The 26515-nt window shown below is 44.9% G+C and overlaps 1 protein-coding gene and 1 long non-coding RNA gene across 4 annotated transcripts in view; one reads left to right on the forward strand and one right to left on the reverse strand.

Annotated features, from left to right (window-relative positions):
• The first annotated feature begins 2698 nt into the window (after window positions 1-2698).
• LOC137411430 (uncharacterized) lies at window positions 2699-4996 on the forward strand. The gene is made up of 3 exons (XR_010981327.1): window positions 2699-2715; window positions 3761-3780; window positions 4898-4996. It is a non-coding gene; the product is annotated as an uncharacterized LOC137411430 (long non-coding RNA).
• A 5497-nt stretch (window positions 4997-10493) lies between these two features.
• Window positions 10494-26515, reverse strand: part of LOC137429876 (choline-phosphate cytidylyltransferase A) — a 45362-nt gene continuing 29340 nt past the window's right edge. For all 3 annotated transcript variants that reach the window (XM_068120220.2, XM_078778620.1, XM_068120229.2), the window contains exons 6-8: window positions 26214-26356; window positions 15837-15992; window positions 10494-10962 (exon numbers count right to left, since the gene is read on the reverse strand). In XM_068120220.2, coding sequence (XP_067976321.2) covers window positions 10744-10962; window positions 15837-15992; window positions 26214-26356 — 518 coding nt within the window. In that variant the 3' untranslated portion in view covers window positions 10494-10743. The remainder of the gene's footprint in view (window positions 10963-15836; window positions 15993-26213; window positions 26357-26515) is intronic.

A 26515-nucleotide genomic window follows, 5' to 3' on the forward strand; every position in this document is an offset into this window, starting at 1 on the left:
GGAGCCGTGGTCGGCCCGCCAACAGCGCCACCTCTCCGCCGTGTCGGAGTTTACCACGGACATCCGGCACGTCGCCGGCAAAAACAACGCCGTGGCCTACTGTCTTTCTCGGGCCAGCGCGAACGCGGTCCACCTCGGCGTGGACTTCGCGCTTATGGCGGCGGACCAAACCACCGACACCACGGTGCAAGCCCTCCGGGCGGCGGACACGGGCCTCCGCCTGGCCGACATCCCCTTCGCGGACACTGTCCTGCTCTGCGACGTCTCCCAAGGCCAGCCTCGCCCCATCGTGCTCGTTACCTGGCAACGCCGCATCTTCGCCTCCCTCCACGGCCTTTCCCACCCGGGCCGGAAAGCTTCCCAGAAGCTGGTGTCGGCGCGTTTCGTCTGGCACGGCCTTCGTCGGGACGTCCGCGATTGGACCAGCACCTGCACGGCCTGCCAACGGGCCAAGGTCCACCGACACACCCAGGCCCCGCTGGCACCTTTCACCGTGCCCGAACGACGTTTCGACCACGTCAACGTGGATCTGGTGGGCCCCCTCCCCCCGTCACGGGGGTTCACACACCTGCTCACCATGGTGGACAGGACCACCAGGTGGCCGGAGGCCGTTCCCCTCGTCTCCACCACCACCGCCGACGTGGCGCAGGCTTTCATCGCCACCTGGGTCGCCCGCTTCGGCGCACCGGCGGACATCTCGTCAGACCGCGGACCACAGTTCACCTCCGAGCTGTGGGGCGCGGTCGCCCGCAACCTGGGGGTCAAGCTCCACCGTACTACGGCCTACCACCCCCAAGCAAACGGGTTGTGCGAGCGATTCCACCGCTCCATGAAGGCCGCGCTCATGGCCGGCCTTCAAGACGGCGGTTGGGCCGACCGGCTGCCGTGGGTCCTTTTGGGCCTTCGCACGGCCCCCAAGGAGGACCTCCAGGCATCCACCGCCGAGCTTGTCTATGGCCAGGTGCTACGCGTCCCGGGCGAATTCGTGCCCGACGCTACCAGTCCCTGGTCCGCAGCTCACCAGCGCTCGGACCTCCAGGAGGCCGCCCGACGGTTTGCCCCCGTGCCAACATCCCACCACGGTGACCCCCAGTCCTACGTCCCCCCAGCGCTTCGCACAGCGGAGTACGTTTTTGTGCGTCATGACGCACATCGGGGGCCACTCCGGCCGCCGTACGACGGGCCCTTCCAGGTCCTGCGACGGGACGACAAGTCGTTCGTCATCGACATCGGCGGCAGGTCGGACCGGATTGCGGTGGACCGCCTCAAGCCGGCGCACGTGGACATCGACCAACCGCCACGGTTGGCCCTTCCGCCGCGGTGAGGCCGCCCCCCGTCCACGGTGCCCCCCACTCGACCGCCCACCACCTCACCGGACCCCCTCCCACGACCCGCCAGGGGTCGCTTCGGCCGGGTCATCAGGACCCCCCTCAAATTGACCCTGCCGGTGCAAGTCGGTTCTGGGGGGACGTGTGTAGCGGCTGCCGCTGGGTTTTCACAATCGCCTTGCACCTATCAAGGACGCGGAGCGATCACCATGCCGGGCTCGTCCAGGACGCCCGGGCAGGCCCGCGCTCAACTTGCCAGGCCGCGGCCAGGACGCCCGGCCACGCCCCCTCTCGCCTTTCCCGGGCAAACGCTCCGGGATAATGTGTGTATATATATTGCTGCCCGATAAACGGGCTTTTCAGAGTACCCGAGTTGTTTTGTGACAATAAAGAAACTCGGACGAATTCCAGCTTTTTGTCGCGTCCATTCTTCCGATTACGTGGGAGCACAGCTCCTTCAACATAATAATTATAGGATGAGACGAACGTTTTTAAAAATCGCTTCCGTGTTTCTTTATTTATTTACCATTGAGCCTCTGTGTACCTGGCAAGGCCATAATCCTCTTTACCTTCTGAGCTTTTCCCATAAAATCTTCAACAAACCTTTATTATGAGAAAACGGAGAACACAAATGAATAAAATGTACAAATTTTATTTTATTTGGCCGTTATTTTCGTCGGGTTTAGTTTGATTACAAAGTGGACGCGGACGGGTTTTGCATGTTGGGATGCTTTCTCCTTCCTGATAGTTTGCTTCCTGCCTTTGATGGCCACTCAACAGTTATATGTAATGCTCTTTCCTTGCAGCTGGTGTTGGTCGCCTGGTTGATCTCCTAAAGAAGGAGAGCCACAGCGACTGGTTCGGAGTTCCACATATCCTTCCTCATTTCCATCCTGGCACGAATTGCCTCAGTAAGTTTTGCAAACCCTGAAACGAGTCGAAGGTTTAGATTTTCATCATTTGATGGTGTTGAAATGCATCGACGTGCGAGTGCTAATGGTGACTGTTTTTAGTTGTCTTTGAGTATGCCATAGTATGAAATGTTTGGGTTTCGAGATCACCATGTTCTTTAAGTGCTCTACACCTACCATCACGCAACTTGTTCTTCAAGAAGTCAAACAGAGACGTGTAGTTTAACCAACTCCTTTCTCTTATACAGTCTTTGAAATGTCATTTGTGCTTTTACTCTGAATAATGGAATTACTGAATGCTCTAATTAGCATCATACCCGATTGTAAATATCATATTTAAGCACTCTTGCATTTTTATTTAATTAAATAAAATTCAAGTGATAACTTTTCTAAAGTTTTTCAGAACTAAATGAAATTTTTTTGTTCTTCTCCTTTTTTTTTTCATCCTCAGATCAAAGTTTTCAAGGAGGCTAAAGGTATGGAACAAAAAGGCCTTTCTTTGTCACTGTTATCCTTGGGTGTTTTCTCTTTTTAATCACTGCTTGTACAGGTATTTGTACTCGAATACCTGGTTACTGTTACAGTACCTTTTGTATTTTTTTGTGTATCTTTCTTCTATTTAGCCTGGTGTTGGGCGAGCGGCTAGGGTGCCGGCTTAGGATCCTAGGATCCTGGGTTCGAATCTCGGTCGATCGCTGAATTAACGCCAGGGGGGTTGACTCAGCCTGTCATCCTTCCGAGGTCGGCTAATTGAGTACCAGTTCACTGGTAATTCCCTGTTTGTCGTAAAAAGGCGACAAAAAGGGTTGGCGTCAGGAAGGGCATCCGGCCGTAAAACATTGCTTCAAAAAGGGGACCAAAAAAACAACAACTACCACGGTCCCCGAAAAAGGCCAACCCCCGCTTGCGGGGAAAAATGGCCTCTAAAGTTTTTTTTTGTTTGTTTGTTTTTCTTCTATTTGCCACATATTTATTTTAAGACGTTTTAGAGATTTGTTGTGATATTGATGATGTGAAAAGCGCCCAATAATGCATAAACATACTTTATGGAGGGGTTGGGTCTGTTGGGGCTGATTTTGCAGTGTGAAACGGTGTTTAAATTGTGTTGTTTATGGTTTAAGTGTGTTGTGGTTTTGTGCTGCTAGACAAAGGTCATCTGCATAGGTAAGGATTGTCACATGGGGGGAGGAGGGGTCTGGAATGTTGTTGAGGAAAAGGTTAACTGCTGGAGAAGGAATGGCTGCCTGGAGGATGTCGCTTGAGAAGGTTTTGTATGAGGAACAGGCATTTTTGTATGTAACATGTGCTTGTCTGCTATGGAGAAAGTTTGATATCCAAAGTTTGTTGTTGTCCATGTTTGTTGTACTGAGAATACTTTGCATAAGTACATGTCTGGGTGCAGTATCAAAACCTTTTTTGGACAAACAGTGATTTGATATTGCTCTAATGTTAAACAAATCTATAAAATGCTATATATATATTTTCAGTTTGTGATGTTAATGTTGAAATACTCTTTTTCAGATGAAAGCAAAACTCTTCAGGTAACACATCTTTATTTTGCTCGCAACAAAACCGTAGTATTTTTGTATCAGGATTTGGTAAAAATTCAAAAACAAGCACTGGCTTGCATTCTCAATATCCACAGTTTTTTTGCCACAAAAAGAATATCCTACTTTTGTAAAATTAAATATATTCTGGAATTATCTTTATATAAAAAGAGTTTCTCTGTCCGTAACGCTTTGTTCCAAAGAGTTTCTGCTTTAATAGAATAATACAAATGGTACCATTGGAAAGGTAGTAATAGTCCGTGGGCTGAGTAGGGTTTACATGCACCCCCCCCACAACTTAACTTCCCGGGTATGTCCATGTACCCCCCACCCTAGGGGTTAGGAAAAACCATGTTAACAGAAAAAAAACTCATTCCCTCATAGTTTGACCTCTGGTGACCTCATTAGTGACCTCATTTGCATATAACACATATCATTGTAAAGAGTGTCCCAGGACAAACATTTTGAGGGGTCATATGCAACCATAGGATGACGAGGTAAAAAGTTATGGTCATTTGAATTTCGCCTACCCCTAATTTTCGGAAATCACTGACACAGGGGGGGTAACATCAAAATATGCGTGGGAGGTACCTTGGGAATGAGTTTTTTTTCTGTTAACATGGTTTTTCCTAACCCCTAGGGTGGGGGGTACATGGACATACCCGGGAAGTTAAGTTGTGGGGGGGGGTGCATGTAAACCCTACTCAGCCCACGGACTATAATCCATTGACTGATTGACCTCCAAGACCTCAGTGTTGAAGCCCTGGAGGGATTATTGAGATTGAAGGGGTTGAGGAAGTTTGTTCCATAGCTGGGGAAAAAAAGACTTACGAATGAGTGGAGGTGAGCAGTGAGTCTTGATTTTGGGAGGTTCACCCAAAGGGGGTTCCTGATAGATCACGTGCACCCTGCCGAAACCTGTGGCGGAGAGGGGCACGAAAAGCGCAGAGGATGCAAGACCAAAAAGGAGGTGGTAGAAGGCAGATAGGCCACTGACATGTCGTGAGGTGCAAGCGTAATACCCTTTAATATAACTAGTCTTTAATTTTAAAACCCCCTTCATATAATAATTAGTCTTGGCAGTTTCTCATGTTCTATTCTTGTTCCCCAGACTTGGAGATGTGGTCTCCAGCTGACGTGAGCAACTGGCTCACACAAAACATGCCGCACAACCTGAAGCCCTCGTTGTCTGGTAGAAATGGCCAATGGCTCCTCAGCCTCCTGTCAAAGGTGAGAGATGTCACATTTTTTGTCGAAGGAAAACCACACTGTAACGTGTAAACCATCACTGATTTTACCCTTGAGTGTGAAAGTTGCAGTTTTAGTTATTTAGTTAGTTGGTGATGACGTGAGTTGGAGGTGAAGAGTAAAGAGAAGACCATCTACATATTACATATACAAACAAAGAACCAGTCTGTAACCACAATTGGGTGGGCTTATACCCATGAGGTGTGGGTGCTTGCGGTTGTTTTTTGGACCTGCGTTCACTCCTGAACCACTGTACGGAATGATTTGAAAATTGTTGGTTGTACTCGGAGTTTGTCTGGGAAGCATTTGGCGGTTAAGAGAAAAATCGTACCGCCGCACACCGAACCTGCTTAAATATTAACAGCATAGACCTGCGGAACATGCACGTAATGTAAAATGTGACTTCAAGTCCTCAACTCTTCAAGGCTCACAAGGCACAAGTCCTCAACCTCCCTCTCACCACCCTAAGGCTTCAAGCCCCCTCCTCACTCCAAGTCCCCAACCACCCTTCCCACCACAACTCAACACCTATCAATTACCCTATCCCCCCCACCCCCTCCCTTATGAGGTTTTGTTATCCAACATTATATGGTCCAACAGGATAGTGGAGAGGTAGCGCAATTACCTTTGAGCTTTCTAACTTGACTTAGGCCTGGTGTTGGCTTAGCGGTTAGGGTGCCGGCTTGGGATCCTAGGATCCTGGGTTTGAATCCCGGTCGATCGCTGAATTAACGCCAGGGGGGTTGACTCAGCCTGTCATCCTTCTGAGGTCGGCAAATTGAGTACCAGCTTGCTGGGATGAATGATCCCGGTGTGTACCCCAATTTAGAATAGGTACACCGTATCCCTGCGCATCGTAAGAGCGTGACCAAGGGTTGGCGTCAGGAAGGGCATCCGGCCATAAAAACATTGCCTCAAAACAGGGAACCATGATCGTCATGGGGCCCGCAAGGTTAACCCCCGCTCTAGCGGGGAAAATGGCCTTAAAACGATCATTCTTTCTAACTTGACTTCGATGCTCAGTCAAGTGTCTGATCGGTGCTTCGACGATAGGGTTTCTTCATCACTCGGATGGACATTGAGTTGGGCGTCCTGTCTGCCAGCATTAGTTATACGTCAATTATCCTATGGTCTTTCACGAAGACTCGGTGAGCTATCACTGCCACCTTGGAACAAATTCCAAATCACCTGCAGACTGCAGTCGAATAGCAGGCCTGACCAGCCAGTTTGGGAATGGCTTAGCCCAAGATTGCACTCTCTCTGAGCTGTGGCCGCTCCACAAGAAGGTGGAGTTCATTGGGGTCGTAGTAGTAGTAGTGCTAGTTAGCATTATACAGTTGCTTGGAGCTCATACATTTTGATCGGGGGAGGGAATGCATGGGGGGAAATGGGTTTATGTTTTCACAAACAAGGAGCTTCAATTACATCAAACTGTACTTGGTGTAAAGTCGCAGCTCCCTGTACTTGGTGTAAAGTCGCAGCTCCCTGTACTTGGTGTAAAGTCGCAGCTCCCTGAGCATTTGTAATGAATCAAACAAAATCAGTTTTTACTCCGCACTTTGCGAGGTCTCGATGAATCTTTGTTCGCCAATGAAAAGATTGCCAGGTGACCTATTACATGCCTAGTGCCGTACAAAGGTTGATCTCATGGTGAAGGAGGGTGGTAGATTTTTACTTTTGACGTCACATATATTGGCCAGGCACGCACCAGCTTTAAATAAACATTCTATTTACTCACCTTGTAGTTTCACATGTCATGAGACATGCAGTTACCGGATCATGCACGTAGCTGTAGAGCAATAACAACCGGCCGCTCTCGTCGAAAGGGCACCTGTTGCATGCAGTGGAAGTGCATCAATAACTTATTGAAGACTAGAAATAATGTGGACCTAACTCTTTATTTCCACAGCCAACAAAAGTTGTGAAGAACATCCTGCAAGAGATAGTCGGCCCAAAAAGCGGGATCCCCGTTGACGAGTTCATCAAGGCCTTGAATAAGCGGGGCAGATCCACGACTGATTCATTTCAGAGGATGGTGTTGGAGAAGTTCCCACGGAATCAGAACCCTGACCTTGTTAATATTAGCGCTTACTTTATTAATAATGCAACAGGTTCATTTGCATCAATGCAGCTCGGGTTTTGTTTTAGCTCATTAAACCAGAATTCGTACAATGATCATTTTCAAAATGGGAAATAATTTTTTAATGCACAAGCTGTTGATGAAATTGTTGAGAATGTGGTTGTCTTTGCACATGGATTCAACTACCAAATCTCCTTTACAAATGCTCCTCTGTTTGGAAATGTTCATCTCTCTTGGTACTTTGGACACATCCTGCATGCAGAAAATAAGTCTGGACAAGTCGACCATGCTCGGAATGGGTGAAGTAAGAAGAGGAAGAGGCAGGCCTTGTATATGCTGGATGCATGGAGTAAAGGATGCGACAAAGCTGTCTGCCAGGGAATCGGAAAGCAGTGCAGGATCGGTATGTTTGGAGAAAGCGGATCACGAATGTCACCAGAAGTCAGACACGACTAGACAGAACTACAAAGCTCTTGGCATAAACTAATCACATGGTTTGCTCTGATGTGCAAAAAAACCCCAAAAAACAGGTCAACAAATAGCATTGCACTCACTATACTCACTATACTCACTATACTCAAATTGCTATTTGATCAGTGTTAGGAAAATAATTTCGCTTTGATGGAATGTTTTTTATTTTCCCAAAACCGCATATTTTTGCATGTGTAGACTTGTTGCAGCACAATTACAAATTATTCTGTTGGTGTGGTTTTGGCGAATTTTTTTTTCTTTCATATCGCAGCAATAAAGAGTACGGTAGTACCTACCCTGCATGTTTGGATGGCCATGGTTTTTCTGTATTCCCAGACATTAAAACATTCAGAAGTCACCTGAAACTGGCATAAAATCACCACAACAGGCTAAAGAACAAAGTTCTCAAGTAGATATATTCAAAATTACAACTATCAATACAAACTGTGTCCAAAACGAGAATATTGACCGATTTCACTGTGCTCCTTGGGTTTGTTTTTTCTCTCCTTTGCCTTGCATATCTTTTCATCAAAGGCAGATATATACGTATATATGTGTGTGATATATATGTGTGTGTGTGTGTGTGTGTGAAATGTGGCCATGGCACATATTTTAAAGAACTTTGAATTCCTTTGAAAACAGTATGAAAGAAAAAGAAAATCGCTCTGCGCTATGAACCCGCAACCCCAGTTTCACCATCTTTGGTAAAGTGAGGCTCCTGGATGGTAATTGTATTCATGCAGAGACCACTACAAGTTTTCAAGTAACTACTTCCCACATTATAGTAATTACAAATCACCGCTCGGGTGATGCTACAAGACAGATGAATGCAACTTTCACCACCTGCACTTTTCTTCAAAATGTCTTCCGCGCCCCAAAATATAAACTTTCTTTCTGGTTTCTTTAACCTGCTAATAATGGTAATTATACACGACTTCTGTGGTACGACGGTGTGTGATCATGCCAGTAAGCAACTTTTACTCCATAAAATTACAATATGTAGGAGTCATGGTTACACTTGGCTCTGTATAAAAATATCAATAAATACTGAATCCCAACCCAGTTATAAACTGTCATTCTGGCGTTTCGTAGGTTGTCCTGCTAATTATGACGTCATAATGGCAGTGTGCCATTCCTTGGATAGACATTAAATTGGGTGTCCTGTCTGCCAGTATTACTCGGTGGACGTTAAAGATCCCACGGTGTCCTTCACAAAGAGTGGGCGAGTATTTGCCAGCACCGTGAAAAAATTCTAAATTCCTACCCTAACCAGCAAGGAGTATCAGCAGCACAACCATGCCCCCAGCAATGATACAAACCAGCAGCCACAGGCCGCACACAAAATGAATGCATCGATCAACTTCCAGAAAGGGAGGAAGTTGTTGTTTACGATTGTATGCTGTGTGAGGTAAAACAACAAATAACAGGCATTTTAAGGCCATCACCATGTGTGAGGTAAAATGGATTTAATTTGCTTACATCGAATAAAAACTCAAGAAGCTATAAATAAAAGCATTTCCTATGAAACTAGATGGTATTAATAGAATACTTACCCTGTGCATTCAACTTGTTGTGAGCCAACTCTTGTTTTTGAACTTTAAAAAAAATCTTTGATCCAATATGGCTGCCAGACCACGTGAGCGATGACATCATAAATTTATATTCTCTAATATAATTGTTGCATAGATCATGCCCAATACATTTCAAACTGATCAGACTAAGCGTTGTCCCTGTGGAATTATGGCGTCATAATTATGGCACCAATGACATCGTTAACACCTATTCCCCATATGGAGTTCTTTACAATGAGCCATGTTTCAATTTTTTCCATGGAGCTGTTTTGAGATATAGAGGTGCAACATTTTTCGATTTTTTCCAAGATGGCGTCTGTACCACGTGACCTATGGCATTATAATTATCATTAAAAATTCTACAGGAGGAGCACCACATATTCTGAAAATTTCGTGTCCATCGGTCAAACAGATGGAGGAATTTTTGTTTTATTCATACTGATCAGATCAAGCGTTGTACTTGTCGAATTATGACGTCATTATTAAAGCACCGATGACATCATCAATCTATCTTATTCCCCATGGTGAGTACTTGACAATGAGCCATGTTTCAATTTTTTCCATTAAGTGGTTTGGGAGATACAGAGGTGTAACTTTTTTCCAAGATGGCGTCCATACTACATGACTTATGACATCATAATCATAAATAAATAAAAATTCTACAGGTGGAGGCGCTTCTATGGTAAAATTTCGTGTCAATCGGACCAACGGTTGCCGAGAAAATGAATTTTAAAAATGCACACACGGCACACGTACGCAACTGAATGCTTAACCCTGCTTTTCGCTTCACGAGCGCAGGGTAATGAGAGCAGATGTATGGTGGCATAAAAATACCAAATATCTAGATAATGAGCACCTGACGGTGATCATTAGCAACTCGCCCTGCATTCCCTTCATTGCACCTGATGGAGGTATGGAGAAGACCTGGGAATTTAATAATTACATTCACAAGCCTAATGCTGCACTTTCATTGCCATGATTTTATCCCTTTTTGAACAACAGAAGGGCCCCGCTAGTGTGCGTCGCACTGAACCATGTCCCTTATAAATGCTATTTCCTGGTTAGATGTCTCATTAGAGTGAAAACATAAATTATGCTGAATCAACACAAAACAATTTGCTCAGTGCATTATTTGTTTATTTTTCTTAAAATAAATCCGACAGTACGTATTTTTGAACCCCTCCCCCCTTTCTCCCCCACTAATGGCAGAACAACCTTTCAAGTGTAAAGTCACCAATGCTGAACATTTCTTTTTTTCCTTTGAAACAGTGAAACGAATGTTTTTTTCTTTGTTTTTTTTTAACCATTCCTTTAGCAGTTTTATTCCAAAGTTGAGAGTTTGAGAAAGTGTAAGATATTAGGAAACAAGTTGGATAATCTTTGTAATATGACTTTTTTTTTTCTTTAAACCTGATTGTTCACATAAGCAGACAATAGTGAATCCAGTCATTTAAAACAAAAAAGACAAATTAGAAAAGAAAAGCTAAAAATGAAAGCAATACAATTAACATTGAAGGAAAATAGAAGTAAAAGTTGTAGTGCCTCTCCCATGCTTCTCATTTTCATCAAACGGAGCCAAAATTCCATCTAGTCTTCAGCGGGACTAGATGACATGGCATCGGAGGACAGGTCGAGGCTCCTTGTGTAAATGTCTTTGGGTGACGGGGGTGGTGAGGGAGAAGGAGAAGTGCGGGAAAAAGGCCAGCGGAAAGCAGAAGAGGGTGAGGGTGAACGATCTCTGGGTGGACTGGAACCAGAATTGATCGCCTGCAGCATTCGTCCTTTTCCCTCTTGGATCATGTGCTTCTGTGGAAAGTGTATCACAGCAAGATGACAGATTGGACTGCTACCGGAATTGATTGCCTGTAGCGTTCCCTCAAACAAAACCATCACACGCTTAGACCCCACCCTTGAATCTACTGTTGCGGATCTAGTCTGGGAGGTGTAATGGGGATAGATTAGAATAGTTATTTCACAATACATGTTGGTATACAGTGCATTCAGAAAGTATTCAGACCCCTTCACTTTTTTCACATTTTGTTACGTTGCGGCCTTATGCTGAAATCGTTTAAATTCATTTTTTCCCTCATCAATCCACACTCAATACCCCATTTCTGACCCAGCTATGTTCCCTCTCCCCCTCAATCCTCCTCCTTGGTGATTTCAATATCCACATGAACTCCACTGACTCCACAATAACCACTGACTTCACTGATTTACTCACCTGCTTTAACCTCACTTAACATGTCAACTTTCCTACGCATATCCGTGGTCACATTTTGGACCTTGTCTGCTCCACTGGATTAATTTTGCACCATCTCTCTGGCTCCGACCTCACCCTCTCTGACCACTTTGCCATCACTATGACCATCAACATCCCCACCCCAACACCAAGACATTATCTCACTATCAACTTCCGTAAGCTGAAACGCTCTTTCACCTACCTCATTCTCATCCACCCTCTCTGAAAAAATGTCCACTTCTCCCTTCATTGACCTCCACACCCCTTCCGACCTCACTGACTACTACAACCACACTCTCTCCTCCTGCCTTGACCAGCTTGCGCCTGTAAAAACCAAAACAGTTTCTTTCACCCATTCTGCTCCCTGGTTTACCCCTGAACTCCGCCTGATGAAAACTCGTGCTCGCCAACTTGAAAGACTCCGCAATAAAACAGGTCTCACAGTTCACTCCCAAGCCTACAAGGACCACCTACAACACTACAAAGATGCCCTCTCCCACGCCCGCTCCGCCTACTACTCTCAAATTATCCACTCTGGCTCCGGAAACCCAAAAGCACTCTTCTCGACAATAAACAAACTCCTCCGCCCCCTGGACACCACCACCCAGTCATTCACGGTAGACAACTGCATCTCCTTCCTTTCTTTCTTCCAATGCAAAATTGACAACATCTACAACAGCTTGACCACCGCCGCACCCGCTCCCCCTCCAACCACCTGCCCCCCCTTATCCTGCCTTCCCCTGTCTCAATTCTCCCCGGTCTCCCCTACTGACCTCTCTGAACTCCTCATAGGAATGAAAACTGCCACCTGCACTCTTGACCCCATCCCCTCCAGCTTTGTCAAGGCCTCCCTCCCTGCTCTCTCTCTCCACTTATCATTGCAACAATAAACTCCTCCCTGTCTACAGGCATCGTCCCACCATCCCTCAAAATTGCTGCTGTTACCCCCATTCTAAAAAAACCTGGTCTAAACCCTGACACCCTAAATAACTTCAGACCCATCTCCAACCTACCCTTTCTGTCAAAAGTTTTGGAACGCGCTGTAGCCGCTCAACTCAAACATCACCTCTCTGCCAATAACCTGTATGAAACATTCCAATCCGGATTCCGCTCCAACCACAGTACTGAAACTGCTCTCCTCAAAATCACCAACGACCTTCTCCTCTCCTCTGACGCTGGAAACCTCAACATTCTCGTCCTCCTCGACCTCAGTGCTGCCTTTGACACCATCGATCACACCATCCTCCTCACCCGACTTGAATCCACCTTTAACGTTACCGGCACTGCCCTCTCTTGGATTAAATCATACCTCTCTGACAGACGCCAGTTCATCTCCATCAATAACTGCAAATCCCCCACTGCTCCCCTCCCCCAAGGTGTCCCCCAAGGTTCAGTTCTTGGCCCCCTACTCTTCATCCTTTACCTGTCCCCCCTCGGTCACTTAATCCACCGTCATTGTCTCCAATTCCACTGCTTCGCCAATGACATCCAGCTTTTCATCTCCACCAAGTCCGTCTCCACCGACACCCACTCTATCCTGACAAACTGCATCTCTGAAATAAAATCCTGGCTTCAAATCAACTTCCTCAAACTTAACTGTGATAAATCTGAAATAATCATCATTGGCCCAAAAACGCTCTCAAAATCCACCCATAACTTTGCCCTCAACATCGACGGTATCCCAGTATCCACCTCCCCTCTCATCCGGAATCTTGGCGTCATCTTTGACCAAACCCTCTCCTTCGACAAATACACTAAACAGATCACAAAGACAGCCTTCTTTCACCTGAAAAACATCGCCCGTCTCCGCTCATCCCTCTCCTCCACGGCTGCAGAAACCCTCATCCACGCCTTCATCACCTCCCGTCTGGACTACTGCAATAGCCTCCTCTATGGTTCACCCTCAACAATCACCAATAAACTCCAATACATTCAGAACTCCGCTGCCCGTCTACTCACCCATTCCCGGACCCGTGACCACATCACCCCCGTCCTTTACAAGCTTCACTGGCTCCTCATCTCCCAGAGAATCCAGTACAAAATCCTCCTCTTGACCTACAAAGCCCTCCATAACCTGGCCCCATCCTACCTGGCTGACCTCCTCTCCAGACACACTCCCACCCGCAACCTCCGCTCTGCTGTTACCAACCTCCTGACCCCCCCCCCCATCCGGACCAAATTCAGATCCTGGGGGGACAGGGCCTTCTCCATCGCTGCTCCCACCCTCTGGAACTCACTACCTCACACCATCAGAGACTCCTCCTCACTCACCACATTCAAAACATCACTCAAGACCCACCTGTTCAGCACTGCATTCAACATTCAACCCACAGCATTTAACCCCTGACTATCACTTCTCCTTCTCCCTCCTTTTGCTTTAAATATTTCCCTATTGATTCTTGTCTTTTTGCAATTGTTGTTTTCATGTTTTGTTATGCATTATGTTTTGCACTCTGTCAAAGCGCCTTTGGGCTTCATGAAAAGCGCTATACAAAATAAATGAATTATTATTATTATTATAATGACAAAGAGAAAACAGGATTACAGAAAGTTTTGCAAATTTATTAAAAACAAAAAAACTGAAATATCACATTGACATAAGTATTCAGACCCTTTGCTATGACACTTGAAATTTAGCTCAGGTGCCTCCCATTTCTCTTGATCATCTTTGAGATGTTTCTACACCTTGATTGGAGTCCACCTGTGGTAAATTCAATTGATTGGACATGATTTTGAAAGGCACACACCTGTCTATATAAGGTCTCACAACTGACAATGCATATCAGAGCAAAGACCAAGCCATGAGGTCGAAGGAACTATGTGCAGAGCTCAGAGACAGGATTGCATCGAGGCACAGATCTGGGGAAGCCCACAAAAAAATCTCTGCTGCATTGAAGGTTCCCAAGAGCACAGTGGCCTCCATAATTCTTAAATGGAAGAACTTTGGAACAACCAGGACTCTTCCTAGAGCTGGCCGCCCGGCCAAACTGAGCAATCGGGGGAGAAGGGCCTTGGTAAGAGAGGTGACCAAGAACCCGATGGTCACTCTGGCTGAGCTCCAGAGATCCTGTGTGGAGATGGGAGAAACCTCTAGAAGGACAACCATCACTGCAACACTCCACCGATCTGGGCTTTATGGCAGAGTGGCCATACGGAAGCCTCTCCTCAGTGAAAGACGAATGAAAGCCCACATAATCTTGTTTCTCACAGTCTGAGTGTCCTTTAGGTGCTTTTTTGCAAACTCCAAGCGGGATTTCATGCCAAAGCGTCTCCCAATAATAGCTGCAAATGCCTGTAGGGAATGGAATGGAACATCCTGGATGCAGGAGTGAGACTTATCTCTGGATTCGGATCATGGATTCAGATCTGAATATGGATTTGGATATGAGAATTATTTAATTTTGTCATTGGTTCTTCACCATTGGGAGATAGGGCCAAAAACGATACATAGCAGGATATCTCAAAAAGTTATGGATGGATTTGGAGGAAACTTGTTGGAGAGGTTGGGTGTGTGACAAGGAAGAATCGATTCAATTTTAGTGAAGATCTGGATCTGGATCCAGCTAGTAGAATTTTTAAAGCGATTCTTCACCATTGAGTGATATGTCCAACCAGGCGGAGGTATGATGCTGTCAACTGAGTGCCGTTCTAGTTGTTGAGGTCACAATCCGAAGAAAGGAGGTCAAGGACACAAAACAAATGTCAGGTGCACAACTACAGTACAGGTACACTATTATGATGCAAGAACATCTTGGAAGGCCTAGCGGTCTTTGAGATTCCGCATTGGCAAAACTGAGCGATGACAAAAAATGTCTTTAACTTGGAGGGTTATGATGTAAATTCAGTGTAAATGCACCTTGCTCTAGGCCATCTAGTTAGGGCAATTTTGTTCTGATCGGACAAACCTCAGTCAAGTTATAGTGAAAATGTTAAAATGTCTATACTTAGGTTATGACCTAAAAAATTACGTCAAGGTCAAAAAACATGTCATCCCTACACTTTTATATGGACAGACACTGGCTGAAAAAGGATGAAAAACAAAAACCTAAATGGTGGTTTAGTACTACTAGCGGCCTAAGAAACTCTGTGGTACCTTTAAAAAGTGGCGGTGCTAATTGTCGAAGCAAACCCTACAACGGCTATAAGCCACCCCATCCCCCTCTATCCTATACAGAACAGAAAAGAGATGGACCGAATGGCCTCCCATATGTTTCCATGCAAATGCAAAAATAATAATAATAATAATAATAATAATAATAATAATAATTTAAAAAAAAAACATCACATTTATCGCAATTACCAGAAGGCCAAGGGAAGATGGGATTAAAGACAAATATGTGAAGAAAATCTGATTTGAAAAAGCTAAACTTGGAAGAATTGCAAAAAATGTGAAATTGGGACGGCAATCGAAAGATTTGTTCGCAACGATAAAACTCACCAACACCCCTCGAGGACCAAAGAGCTCCAGGAAGTTTGTGATGAATTCCCGAGATTTCTCCTCCCATTTCTGAATGAGGTCAAGGCTTTTCTCTTCAACAACACGAACCTTCTTCTTTACACGGTCCATCTGAGTCTGAAGATGAAACTTCTTTTCCTGGCAAAAGAAAAGAAAGAAAACCATCCACCCCACTATTTTTGCAAATGTACCAAATTACCCCCCCTCCACTAATTCTTGTGGCTACATTAGCCCCACTTTCTCAAGGAAAGTCAATAATAATCCATGCAGAAAGCTACGGCATCACATTTATGTGCATCAATAGAAGCCAAACTGTTTGAAAAAAACAACAACAAATAAATCATCAGCAAGTGCATATTAACTATCACTCAAGTCTCAAAACACACAACCATGGGGTTTTCTCAGAGCAGCTTTCTATCCTAATCATACTCCATCTTTCATGTGCATTTTAGCATTTCGAATCCTGATACATTTGTAAGATGCTAAAAATGAACCAAGTTTCAATGGTTGGATTTTGCAAACACATTTGTTCGTCAATACCTCAATGGCAGTACCATGGGTGCATGGGAAACTGCATGCAATACATATCGAGCATGTGTCCATTAACCTGTATTGTATTACAATCGGCCGTCAGTTTCAAACGGGGTGGTTACATGCATCACAGAGAGACAAAACAACAAACAACAACAACAGGCATCTTAAGGCCATTTTCCCTGCAAGAGCGGGGGTTAGCCTTGCGGGCCCCATGACGATCTTCTCCATTTTCCCCTATTTTCTGCATCTCCCCTTGTTAACCCCCTTGCCCGCATTTCTTCTTCCACCATCTTTAGCCAAGTCTTTCTCGGTCTTCCCCGTCCTCTACTTCCTTCTACATTCATTTCCATCACTCTTCTCAACCAGTCACTTTCATCCTTCCTCAACACATGACCAAACCATCTCAACCTGTTCCTCTTCACAGCATCAATCACAGGCTCTATTCCCATCATCTTTCGGAATTCATCATTTGTCTTTTGTCATTTGTCAATGCGCAAACGTTTTCAAAAACAAACTTCACGAGCACGCCAATGGTTCTTGTGGGCTGTCGTCACCACCTTCCCCGTTCTGCTCATTTTAATGTGTGGTCCAAGATTCCCCAAATACTGTTACTTTGTTTCCCTCGTTTGGAATCAAGGTTCTTGTTTCAGCACTGTCGGTCACTTGGATTGTGCCACCCACCTTCATATTCTTTTAATTCACTCTGTCCACGAGGAGATCACTCCATTTATGACGACGAAACGGCTGATGCCCGACGTGGAGATCGGTTTCTGAGGTTTGGGACATGGAATGTAGGGACAATGACAGGGAGATCAGGAGAAGTGGTGGAAGTATTGGTCAGAAGAAGAGTGGACATATGTTGTGTGCAGGAGACGAGATGGAAGGGAAGTGGTGTGAGAATGGTGAAGGGTAGGCAGGGACAGAAATACAAGTTTGTGTGGCAAGGGTGCCCGGAGGGCGTGAATGGTGTTGGTGTCCTGTTTTCTGAGGAGTTTGTAGACAGTGTGGTGAGTGTGACTAGAGTGAGTGAAAGGTTGATGATGGTGAAAATGATGATTGGAAAGCTCTTGGTGAACGTCATCTCGGGATATGCTCCGCAGGTTGGTCGGAGCGATGAAGAGAAGGACAAGTTCTGGTGTGTGATAGAGAAGCTGATGGAAAACGTGAAAGATGAGGAAGTTGTTGTGGAAGGAGGAGACCTAAATGGACATGTGGGAAGGAGTATGGACGGTTTTGAGGGAGTTCATGGGGGTTACGGATATGGTGTGAGAAATGGAGAAGGTGAAAGGATTTTGGAGTTTGCTGATGGAGCTGATTTGTTGATTTGTAATACTCAGTTCCAGAAAGAGGATAATAAGCTTGTTACATACACGTCAGGTGGGTCGACGAAAACCGTTGACTACCTGCTGGTGTGTAGGCAAGATAGGGGGCACCTCCGGGACACAAAGGTGATCCCGGGGGAGGAGGCTGTTTCACAGCACCACTGGTTGTCTGCGACATAAGGGTGAAAGGTGCGAGGAGAGCTCGGCGGGTGAAGTACCAACCGGGAATGAAGGTGTGGAGGTTGAAAGAGGTGACAGTGAGGGAGGCATTAAAAGAGAAGCTGAGTAGGGTAGAGGATGATGTGGTTGAGCTTGAAAGTGGTTGGATGTCAATGAAAGATAGTCTGTTGGGAGCCGTTGGTGAGGTATGTCGATGGACAAAAGGACCACCGAGGCACTCGGAAACATGGTGGTGGGATGATGAAGTTGAAAAGACGATTGACGAGAAGACGAAGAAGTTCAAGGAGTGGCAGAAGGCGAAGGGTATGGGGGCAGAAAAGGCAGAGCATGAAAGTTATAAGGCAGCCAAGAAGGCTGCAAAGAAAGAGTGTGGCAAGGGTGCCCAAAGGCGCAGGAGGCATGTAGGAAAATGTTCGGAGAACGCTTGGATTTGGAAGAGGGTCAGAGAGCGGTATTCAGGATTGCAAAGCAGATAGCGAAAGAGAGGTGTGATGTGATGGGGGTGAGTTGCTTGAAGGATGAAGTGGGACAAATCGTTGCGGACCTAGATGGAATTAAAGGAAGATGGAAGAGATATATGGAAATGCTGTTGAATGCAGAGAATGAATGGGATGGCAACATGGAGAGTAACCCAGTTTTATGACCGGCAGAGAAGATAACGGAGAAGGAAGTAGAGGAAGCGATAAAAGCAATGAAGAGTAGAAAAGCGGGAGGGCCGACGGGAGTTGTGGGAGATATGTTGAAGGCAGCAGGAAGTTGGGGTGTGAAGAGAATGACAGAGATCTGCAATCTGGTGGTTTAAGAAGGCCGCATTCCAGTGGATTGGGAACTGAGTACCCTCGTCCCTCTATACAAGGGGAAAGGTGACCCTCTGGACTGTGGCTCGTATCGAGCGATAAAGTTATTGGAGCATGGAATAAAGGTATTGCAAAGGGTGTTGGAGAGGAGGATAAGGAAGAAAGTAAAGATTGATGAAATGCAGTTTGGATTAATGCCAGGAAGAGGAATGACAGACGTGCTTTTTATTGTGAGGCAGTTGCAGGAGAAGTACATGGAGAAGAGGAAGAAGTTGTTTCTTGGGTTTTTTGATCTGGAGAAAGCATTCAATAGGGTTCCACGTGAAGTAATGCCATGGGCATTGAGGAAGTTAGGAGTGGAGGAATCGTTGATCAGAGTAGTGATGGCAATGTACGAAAGAGCGCGCACAGCTGTAAGGACGAAGGACGGGAACAGTGGTGAGTTTGAGGTGAAGGTGGGAGTGCATCAGGGGTCGGTACTAAGTCCACTACTATTTGTAGCTGTGATGGAGGTGCTGGCTCGGAACGTAAAGGAGGGTTTACCGTGGGAGTTGTTGTATGCAGATGATCTGGTGTTGATTGCAGAAAGTATGGATGGACTGAAGGAGAAGATGAACAAGTGGAAGGAATGTATGGAGACAAAAGGTCTGAAGGTGAATATCGGAAAAACGAAGGTGATGGCAAGTGGTAAAGCATGTGGTGAGGTGGAAAGAACTGGGAAGTGGCCCTGTGCTGTGTGCAGGAAGGGTGTCGGAGTGAATTCCATTCAATGTACAATGTGCGCTGAGTGGGTTCATCAAAAATGTAGTGGTTTGAGAGAGTCATCAACCAGTGTGGCAGCTACATTCAAGTGTAAGGTGTGCACAGAGGGAGCTGCAGATGGAGGAAATGTTGAGTTGGATCTTGGAGAGGGCGTGAAGCTGGAAGGTGTGAAAACATTTTGTTACCTAGGAGACATGCTGAATGGAGAAGGTGGATCAGACTCTGCAACGGTTGCTGGAGTGACATGTGCATGGAAGAAGTTTCGGGAACTGAGTTGCGTGCTGACGAGGAGGGGAGTGTCGTTGAAGCTGAAGGGAAAGGTGTATGCTGCATGTGTGAGAAGTGTTATGATTTATGGGAGCGAGATATGGGTAATGAACGTAGAGCAGCAACGAAGGCTGGAAAGGGTGGAAATGTGAATGGTTCGGTGGATGTGTGGCGTATCGTTGAGAGACAGGAAGACAAATGATGAATTGCAAAAGATGATGGGAATAGAGCCTGTGATGGATGCTGTGAAGAGAAACAGGTTGAGATGGTTTGGTCATGTGTTGACGAAGGATGAAAGTGACTGATTGAGAAGAGTGATGGAAATGAATGTAGAAGGAAGTAGAGGATGGGGAAGACCGAGAAAGACTTGGCTGAAGAAGGTTGAAGAAGAAATGCGGGCAAGGGGGTTAACAAGGAGAGATGCAGAAAATAGGGCAAAATGGAGAAGATTGTCATGGGGACCGCAAGGCTAACCCCCGCTCTTGCAGGGAAAATGGCCTTTAAAATGCCTGTTGTTGTTTTTGTCCACGAGGACGCTTCCGTAATATTGTCATGGGTTCGACGGGTGCACAGTCGCGAGGGGAATTTCTCGGACACACTTCCCGAGACCTATGACCCTGAAGCTGACGAGCCACAGACAGCTCCGTGGCACAACGGGTTACTAATCAACCCCAGACGCCGTCTTAATTTCAGGTCAGGTCATGTGTCCAAATCCCGCTTTATTTTCCCAGCAAATTAATCACCCCAGATAAGGACTGTGCTTCCCAATGCTCCACTGCTGTCAATCAAAAAATTCTTTTTTTTTTTTTTACAAAATGTCATACGTTATAGACGTGCTCACATTGTAATAGTACGTACTTTATCGATGTGCTCACATTGTAATAGTACGTACTTTATAGACGTGTTCGCATTGTAATAGTACATACTTTATAGACGTGCTCACTTTATAGACATGCTCACATTGTAATAGTATGTACTTTATAGACGTGCTCACATTGTAATAACACGTAGTTTATAGACGTGCTCACATTGTAATAGTACGTACTTTATAGACGTACTCACATTGTAATAGTACATACTTCATAGACGTGCTCACTTTATAGACGTGCTCACATTGTAATAGTATGCACTTTATAGACGTACTCACATTGTCATAGTACGCACTTTATAGACGTACTCACATTGTCATAGTACGCACTTTATAGACGTACTCACATTGTAATAGTACGTGCTTTATAGACGTACTCACATTGTAATAGTACGTAGTTTATAGATGTGCTCACATTGTAATAGTATGCACTTTATAGATGTGCTCACATTGTAATAGTATGCACTTTATAGATGTGCTCACTTTGTAATAGTACGTAGTTTATAGATGGACTCACATTGTAATAGTATGTACTTTATAAACGTGCTCACATGGTAATAGTACGTACTTTATTTATAGACGTAGTCAGTTGAAAAAAAGACAAGCGTTACGCCTAGGTCCCCCGTCGGGGAAGTGATGTGAGTTGATAAAGTGGAAGACGCAGAAAACATGCTATGATATGATATTTCGCTCACAAGATTCAGACATACATGGAGGCGGCCATCTTGGATTTTGACGTGGCGACCCAATTTTCAATAGCGTTCTTCCTTATGCCGAGATACACCCACACACCAAATTAGAAGTTGGTACTTCACTTATTTTTCAAGATATTCCACTCACAAGGTTCAGACATACATGGCGGTGGCCATCTTGGATTTTGACGTGGCGACCCAATTTTCAATAGCGTTCTTCCTTATGCTGAGGTACACCCACACACCAAATTAGACATTGGTACTTCGCTTATTTTTCAAGATATTCATCTCACAAGGTTCAGACATACATGGCGGCGGCCATCTTGGATTTTGACGTGGCGACCCAATTTTCAAAAGCGGTCGTCCTGATGCCGAGATACACCCACACACCAAATTAGAAGTTGGTACTTCGCTTATTTTTCAAGATATTCATCTCACAAGGTTCAGACATACATGGCGGCGGCCATCTTGGGTTTTGACGTGGCGACCCAATTTTAAACAGCGTTCTTCCTTGTGCCTAGATACACCCACACACCAAATTAGAAGTTGGTACTTCACTTATTTTTCAAGATATTCATCTCACAAGGTTCAGACATACATGGCGGCGGCCATCTTGGATTTTGACGTGGCGACCCAATTTTCAATAGCGTTCTTCCTTATGCCTAGATACAGCCACACACCCAATTAGAAGTAGGTAACTTCGCTTATTTTTCAAGATATTCATCTCACAAGGTTCAGACATACATGGCATCAGACATACATGGCGGCGGCCATCTTGGATTTTGACGTGGGTTGCACCCACACACCAAATTCGAATGCGGTCCTTCGCTTACGCACGCACGCAAACACGCACGCCCGCACGCACACACGCACGCACGGACACACGGACGGAGGGGAAAGCCATAGTCCCCCTTTCGCTACGCTGTGCGACGGGGGACAATAACATGTAATACTGGCTACCACATGCCATTTGTGGCCTACATTAGCACATTATGTGTGGACAGACAAGAAAGAAGAAGAAGAACCACCTTCAGAGGTCATTTTTCCCTGCAGAGCAGGGGTTGGCCTTTATCAGGCACCGTGGTCCCCTTTTTGAAGCAATGTTTTACGGCCGGATGTCCTTCCTGCCGCCAACCCTGTTAGTCGCCTCTTGCGACACACAGGGAATTACCAGTGAACTGGTACTCAATTTGCCGACCTCAGAAGGATGACAGGCTGAGTCAACCCCCCTGGCGTTAATTCCGCGATCGACCGGGATTCTAACCCAGGATCCTAGGATCCAAAGCCAGCACCCTAACTGCTAAGCCAACACCAGGCCTCCGGCTCATAATGTATGATATGCATTAATTATTGTGCATTATTTAATAGGTGCACCAGATATGTGAGTGATAGTGATATGTGTACATGCTGCTCTTCTTCCACATTTTGACTTTATTGCAACCTGCATTTGAAAGACCTGTGCAAGATGATGACAAAGATTTGTTGGAGCAGCATCGACCACAAAGATAACAGCAATTTTACAAAAATTGTACGTCATCAGCAAAGCAAGGGGCTTTTTAAAAAATATCATCATCTAAAAATTTTAATGTACAGTCTTATGCTGTTATTAAATTCCATTGTCACAGAAGCTACAAGTCATGTGCTTGTTGTTATCAAAGTGCAAGAAGATCTACACAACCTTTTGTCTAACGGTGAGAAAAATGTACGTGCAGAAGTAAAACACAGCATTGCTTCTGTAAGTCGAGAAAACAATTCAAGCTGCAGATATTTTAACTGTTTATTTTTAGCTGCGACGAGCAGCTCCATGAGAGGACCGCGTTGTTGTTCTTGTTGTTGGGGTGCCTTTTTGAATAGCGTGGGCGCATACACTCGGACGTGCGTTGGTATGAGGTAAGAACATCGCGGACTAAAATCGCGATTTGTTTGAAGAAACCAAATAAATTTAGCAACAAAGACAACATGAATGTTTTCATATCAATCTCGTTTCACAGAACTTTTTTTTACTTTCAAATCACTTTCACCACACCACACCAAACAGAACCACAGAACCATGTGTGGACAGACAAACGGACTAAAATGCAACACCCTCTCCTCTGGCGAGGATAAAAATGAATGTTTACATTAAAATTTTCAGCCAAACTGTTGCTCCATAATACAATATTAGTGTTGATGTAGAGGTGTGTGTTCACATATAAACAATCTAAGATTCTATTGTATGCTGATGCATGATATAACTGTTGGCAGAAAGTAAAAAGGGCTTGACGAAACTGCTACAGACAGTGAAGAAGGAAAGTGAAAAGCTCAGTTTATTTATTTAAACTTAAAAAAAAAAAAGACTAAAATATTGGTCAACGAGAAGATCGATGTGTTCAGATTGGGAGACGATAATGTGGAAATAGTGGAGAGTTTCATCTTCCTGGGTTGGAAGCTGAAGTGAGTGAGGAATGTGGAGGAGAAATTAATAGACGGTTAGCTTTGGGGAGAAAAGCAATGTCAGGATTGACAAAGATCTGGAAAAACAAAGATGTGACAAAACAAACCAAGAGGAGACTGGTGAATGATCTGGTATTTCCAATTGCAATGTATAGATGAGTCATGCAGAATGAAAAATAAAGGGAGGAAGAAGACTGACAGTTTTGAAATGTAGTGTTGGGGATAAAAGTTAAAAATTCCATGGACTGCAAGAAGAACTAGAACGGCACTCGGTTGAGCGCATACCTCCGCCAGGCTGAACAGTTTACGTTTTGTATCCCGTTCCCACTGATAGGCCGGATCTGGATCCGGACCTGAACCAAGATCAAATCGGCTTGTTCTTGTCACCTAATCAACTCATCCACCTAGTTCTGTCATAAGTCGTCCACAACTTTTTGAAATATCATGCTATACATCGTTTTTGTCCCTATCACTCCATCGTGAAGAATCACTTAATACGTTTTTAAAATTCTAGTATTCGGATTTCCAGCAAAATCGAATCGATTTGTCGTCTCATACCCAACCTGTCCACCAGGTTTCGTCTGAATCCTTCCATAACTTTTTGAGACAACATGTTCACAAACAGACAGACAGGTATGAAATCATAACCTTCATCCACCTTCAGTGGCGGAAGTAACAAACAACGTATTTTCCCACATATGTCAATTTAATTAGTTATTGAAGAAATTCGACCACCAGGTTAATTAGAAGCACTGATGCTAAAGCAGAAACTGTCATACTTTGGTTGGACACATCATGCGTGCAGAAAACTAAAGTCCAGAGAAATCAAATATGCTGGGTATGGTTGAGGGAAGAGGTGGAAGAGGCATGCCCCATGTATGTTCTGGATGGATGGGGTAAGGGCCACAACCAAGCTGTCTCTGCCAGAGCTTTGGGAAGTAGTGCTGGATAAGGATGTTTGGAGAAATCTGATCATAAATGTCACCAGAAGTTGGCCATGACTTGATGCAACTACATAACTAGATAACTGCCTCCCACCAGGTGGTGCTTGTGGCCTACATTAGTACATTATGTGCAGACAACCAGACAAACAAAACAAACCCAAATAAAAAAATACGTGTACGATTCATTTTTATGCCAAACTCTTGCTTCATCATTAAATTAGCGTTGATGTAGAGGCGTATGTTCTTTACAATAAATAAATGCGATTTATTTTCTGGCATTTTAGTATTGGAATACTTTTTGCCCACTCATTCACGTACTTTTTATTTCCTGGTTCTGTGACCATTTCTTTCTTACTATACAGATGAACTACATTAATGACAATACATCAGGGCATTGTATTAAATATCGCGTAGAAAACCTACCATTCCTGTTTCTATACCAGCAGGAACAACCCTCCCATAGCAAGCAGCACTTTGACAGATATATTTAGCTGACTAATGTCCATAAGACTCATTATTATAAAATGTGGAAGAGCTACCAGTCACTCTGCTGGGAGTTTTGGGGGTTTTTTGCGAGTGTAATCACTCTTGCCAATATCGATCTCCTGAATTTTTTTGCAAAAGTGATTGCATTTTGGGTGGCAGGATGGCCTTGAGGTAAGCACACTAGGCTCTAAGCTGTCTAACCTGGGTTTGAATCTCGGCAGAGCTATAAACTGTCTGAACCAGCCATCTCTATAAAAAGACCATGGACGCACTCACCTCTGGCTGGATCTTCATGCCCAGGGTCAGCAAATGCCAAGGGCCACACTCTATGGGCTACCACTTCAATTTATGTATTCGGACCAATTTTCGGACCCTCGGATGGACGTTAAACTGAACGTCCTGTCTGCCACCATTAGTTGGTGGTCGTTAAAGATCCCACGGTGTCCTTCGTGAAGAGTAGGCAAGTTAACACAGGCACCCTGGCAAAATTCCAAATTCCTGGCCTGACTTCCTGAGCCAGAATGGCAACCCGACCATGATTGTAGCCAAGTGTCTGCTTCGGCAACACCAACTTATGGTGCATGACAACAATTGAATTTGCGTCAGTAAACTGTATAGTGCTTGCGTAGCCCACGTCACCGCTTCCCCAATGTACTTCAGCATGCGTAAACATGTGCATTTTCTACCCCCATGGGAAAATTAGTTTGCAAATCGAAAGTATCCATGATATAAATAACTGAATGCTCTCATGCGTTGCAGGGTGGAAAAAAGGGAGGTTTTCTATACCAGTTTTTGCTAACTTTTAGTGGTTACACATTTACCCAAATATGTTCCCAGGCACGTGATCAATAACGCTCCTAGACAAAAAAAATAAAAATAAAAATGACGAGCATGATGGCATGCTCCTTAAAACCAAGTCACTGAAAGCCTGGCAGACCAAATTCAAACTTTGATGAAAAGGGATGTGGAATGAAACAAATTACAATGAAAGAAAAGGTACGACTCACTACGAGGAAGAATATTACACGCGGGGAACAGTTGGGGGGGGGGGGGGAGAAGAAGAGTGCATCTCACCTTAATGAAACCCACATTAAGTTCTTTGGCTGAGTATCCACGCTGCAGGTTCCTCCGTATATACACGTCATAATCCCGAACAATGCGCGTGATAAGATCAGACGTGGATATGCCATCCGTGCGCTGGGTTGGTGCAAACATTCCTACAGGGCCACAAGTGCATGAATGTGTGGTTATTATGTAGGCCAATATAAAGGGCAGTAAGGCGTATTATTAAAGATGCGAGCCATAAACAAGACCCGATGGCCTGGGCAACAGGCCGAGTGTTTTGCACAAACATTGAGAAAGCCATCTTAAAAACA

Source organism: Myxine glutinosa, chromosome 1 (genome assembly GCF_964187855.1).
Source record: "Myxine glutinosa chromosome 1, kmMyxGlut1.1, whole genome shotgun sequence".
In the NCBI taxonomy this organism is placed as follows: domain Eukaryota; kingdom Metazoa; phylum Chordata; class Myxini; order Myxiniformes; family Myxinidae; genus Myxine; species Myxine glutinosa.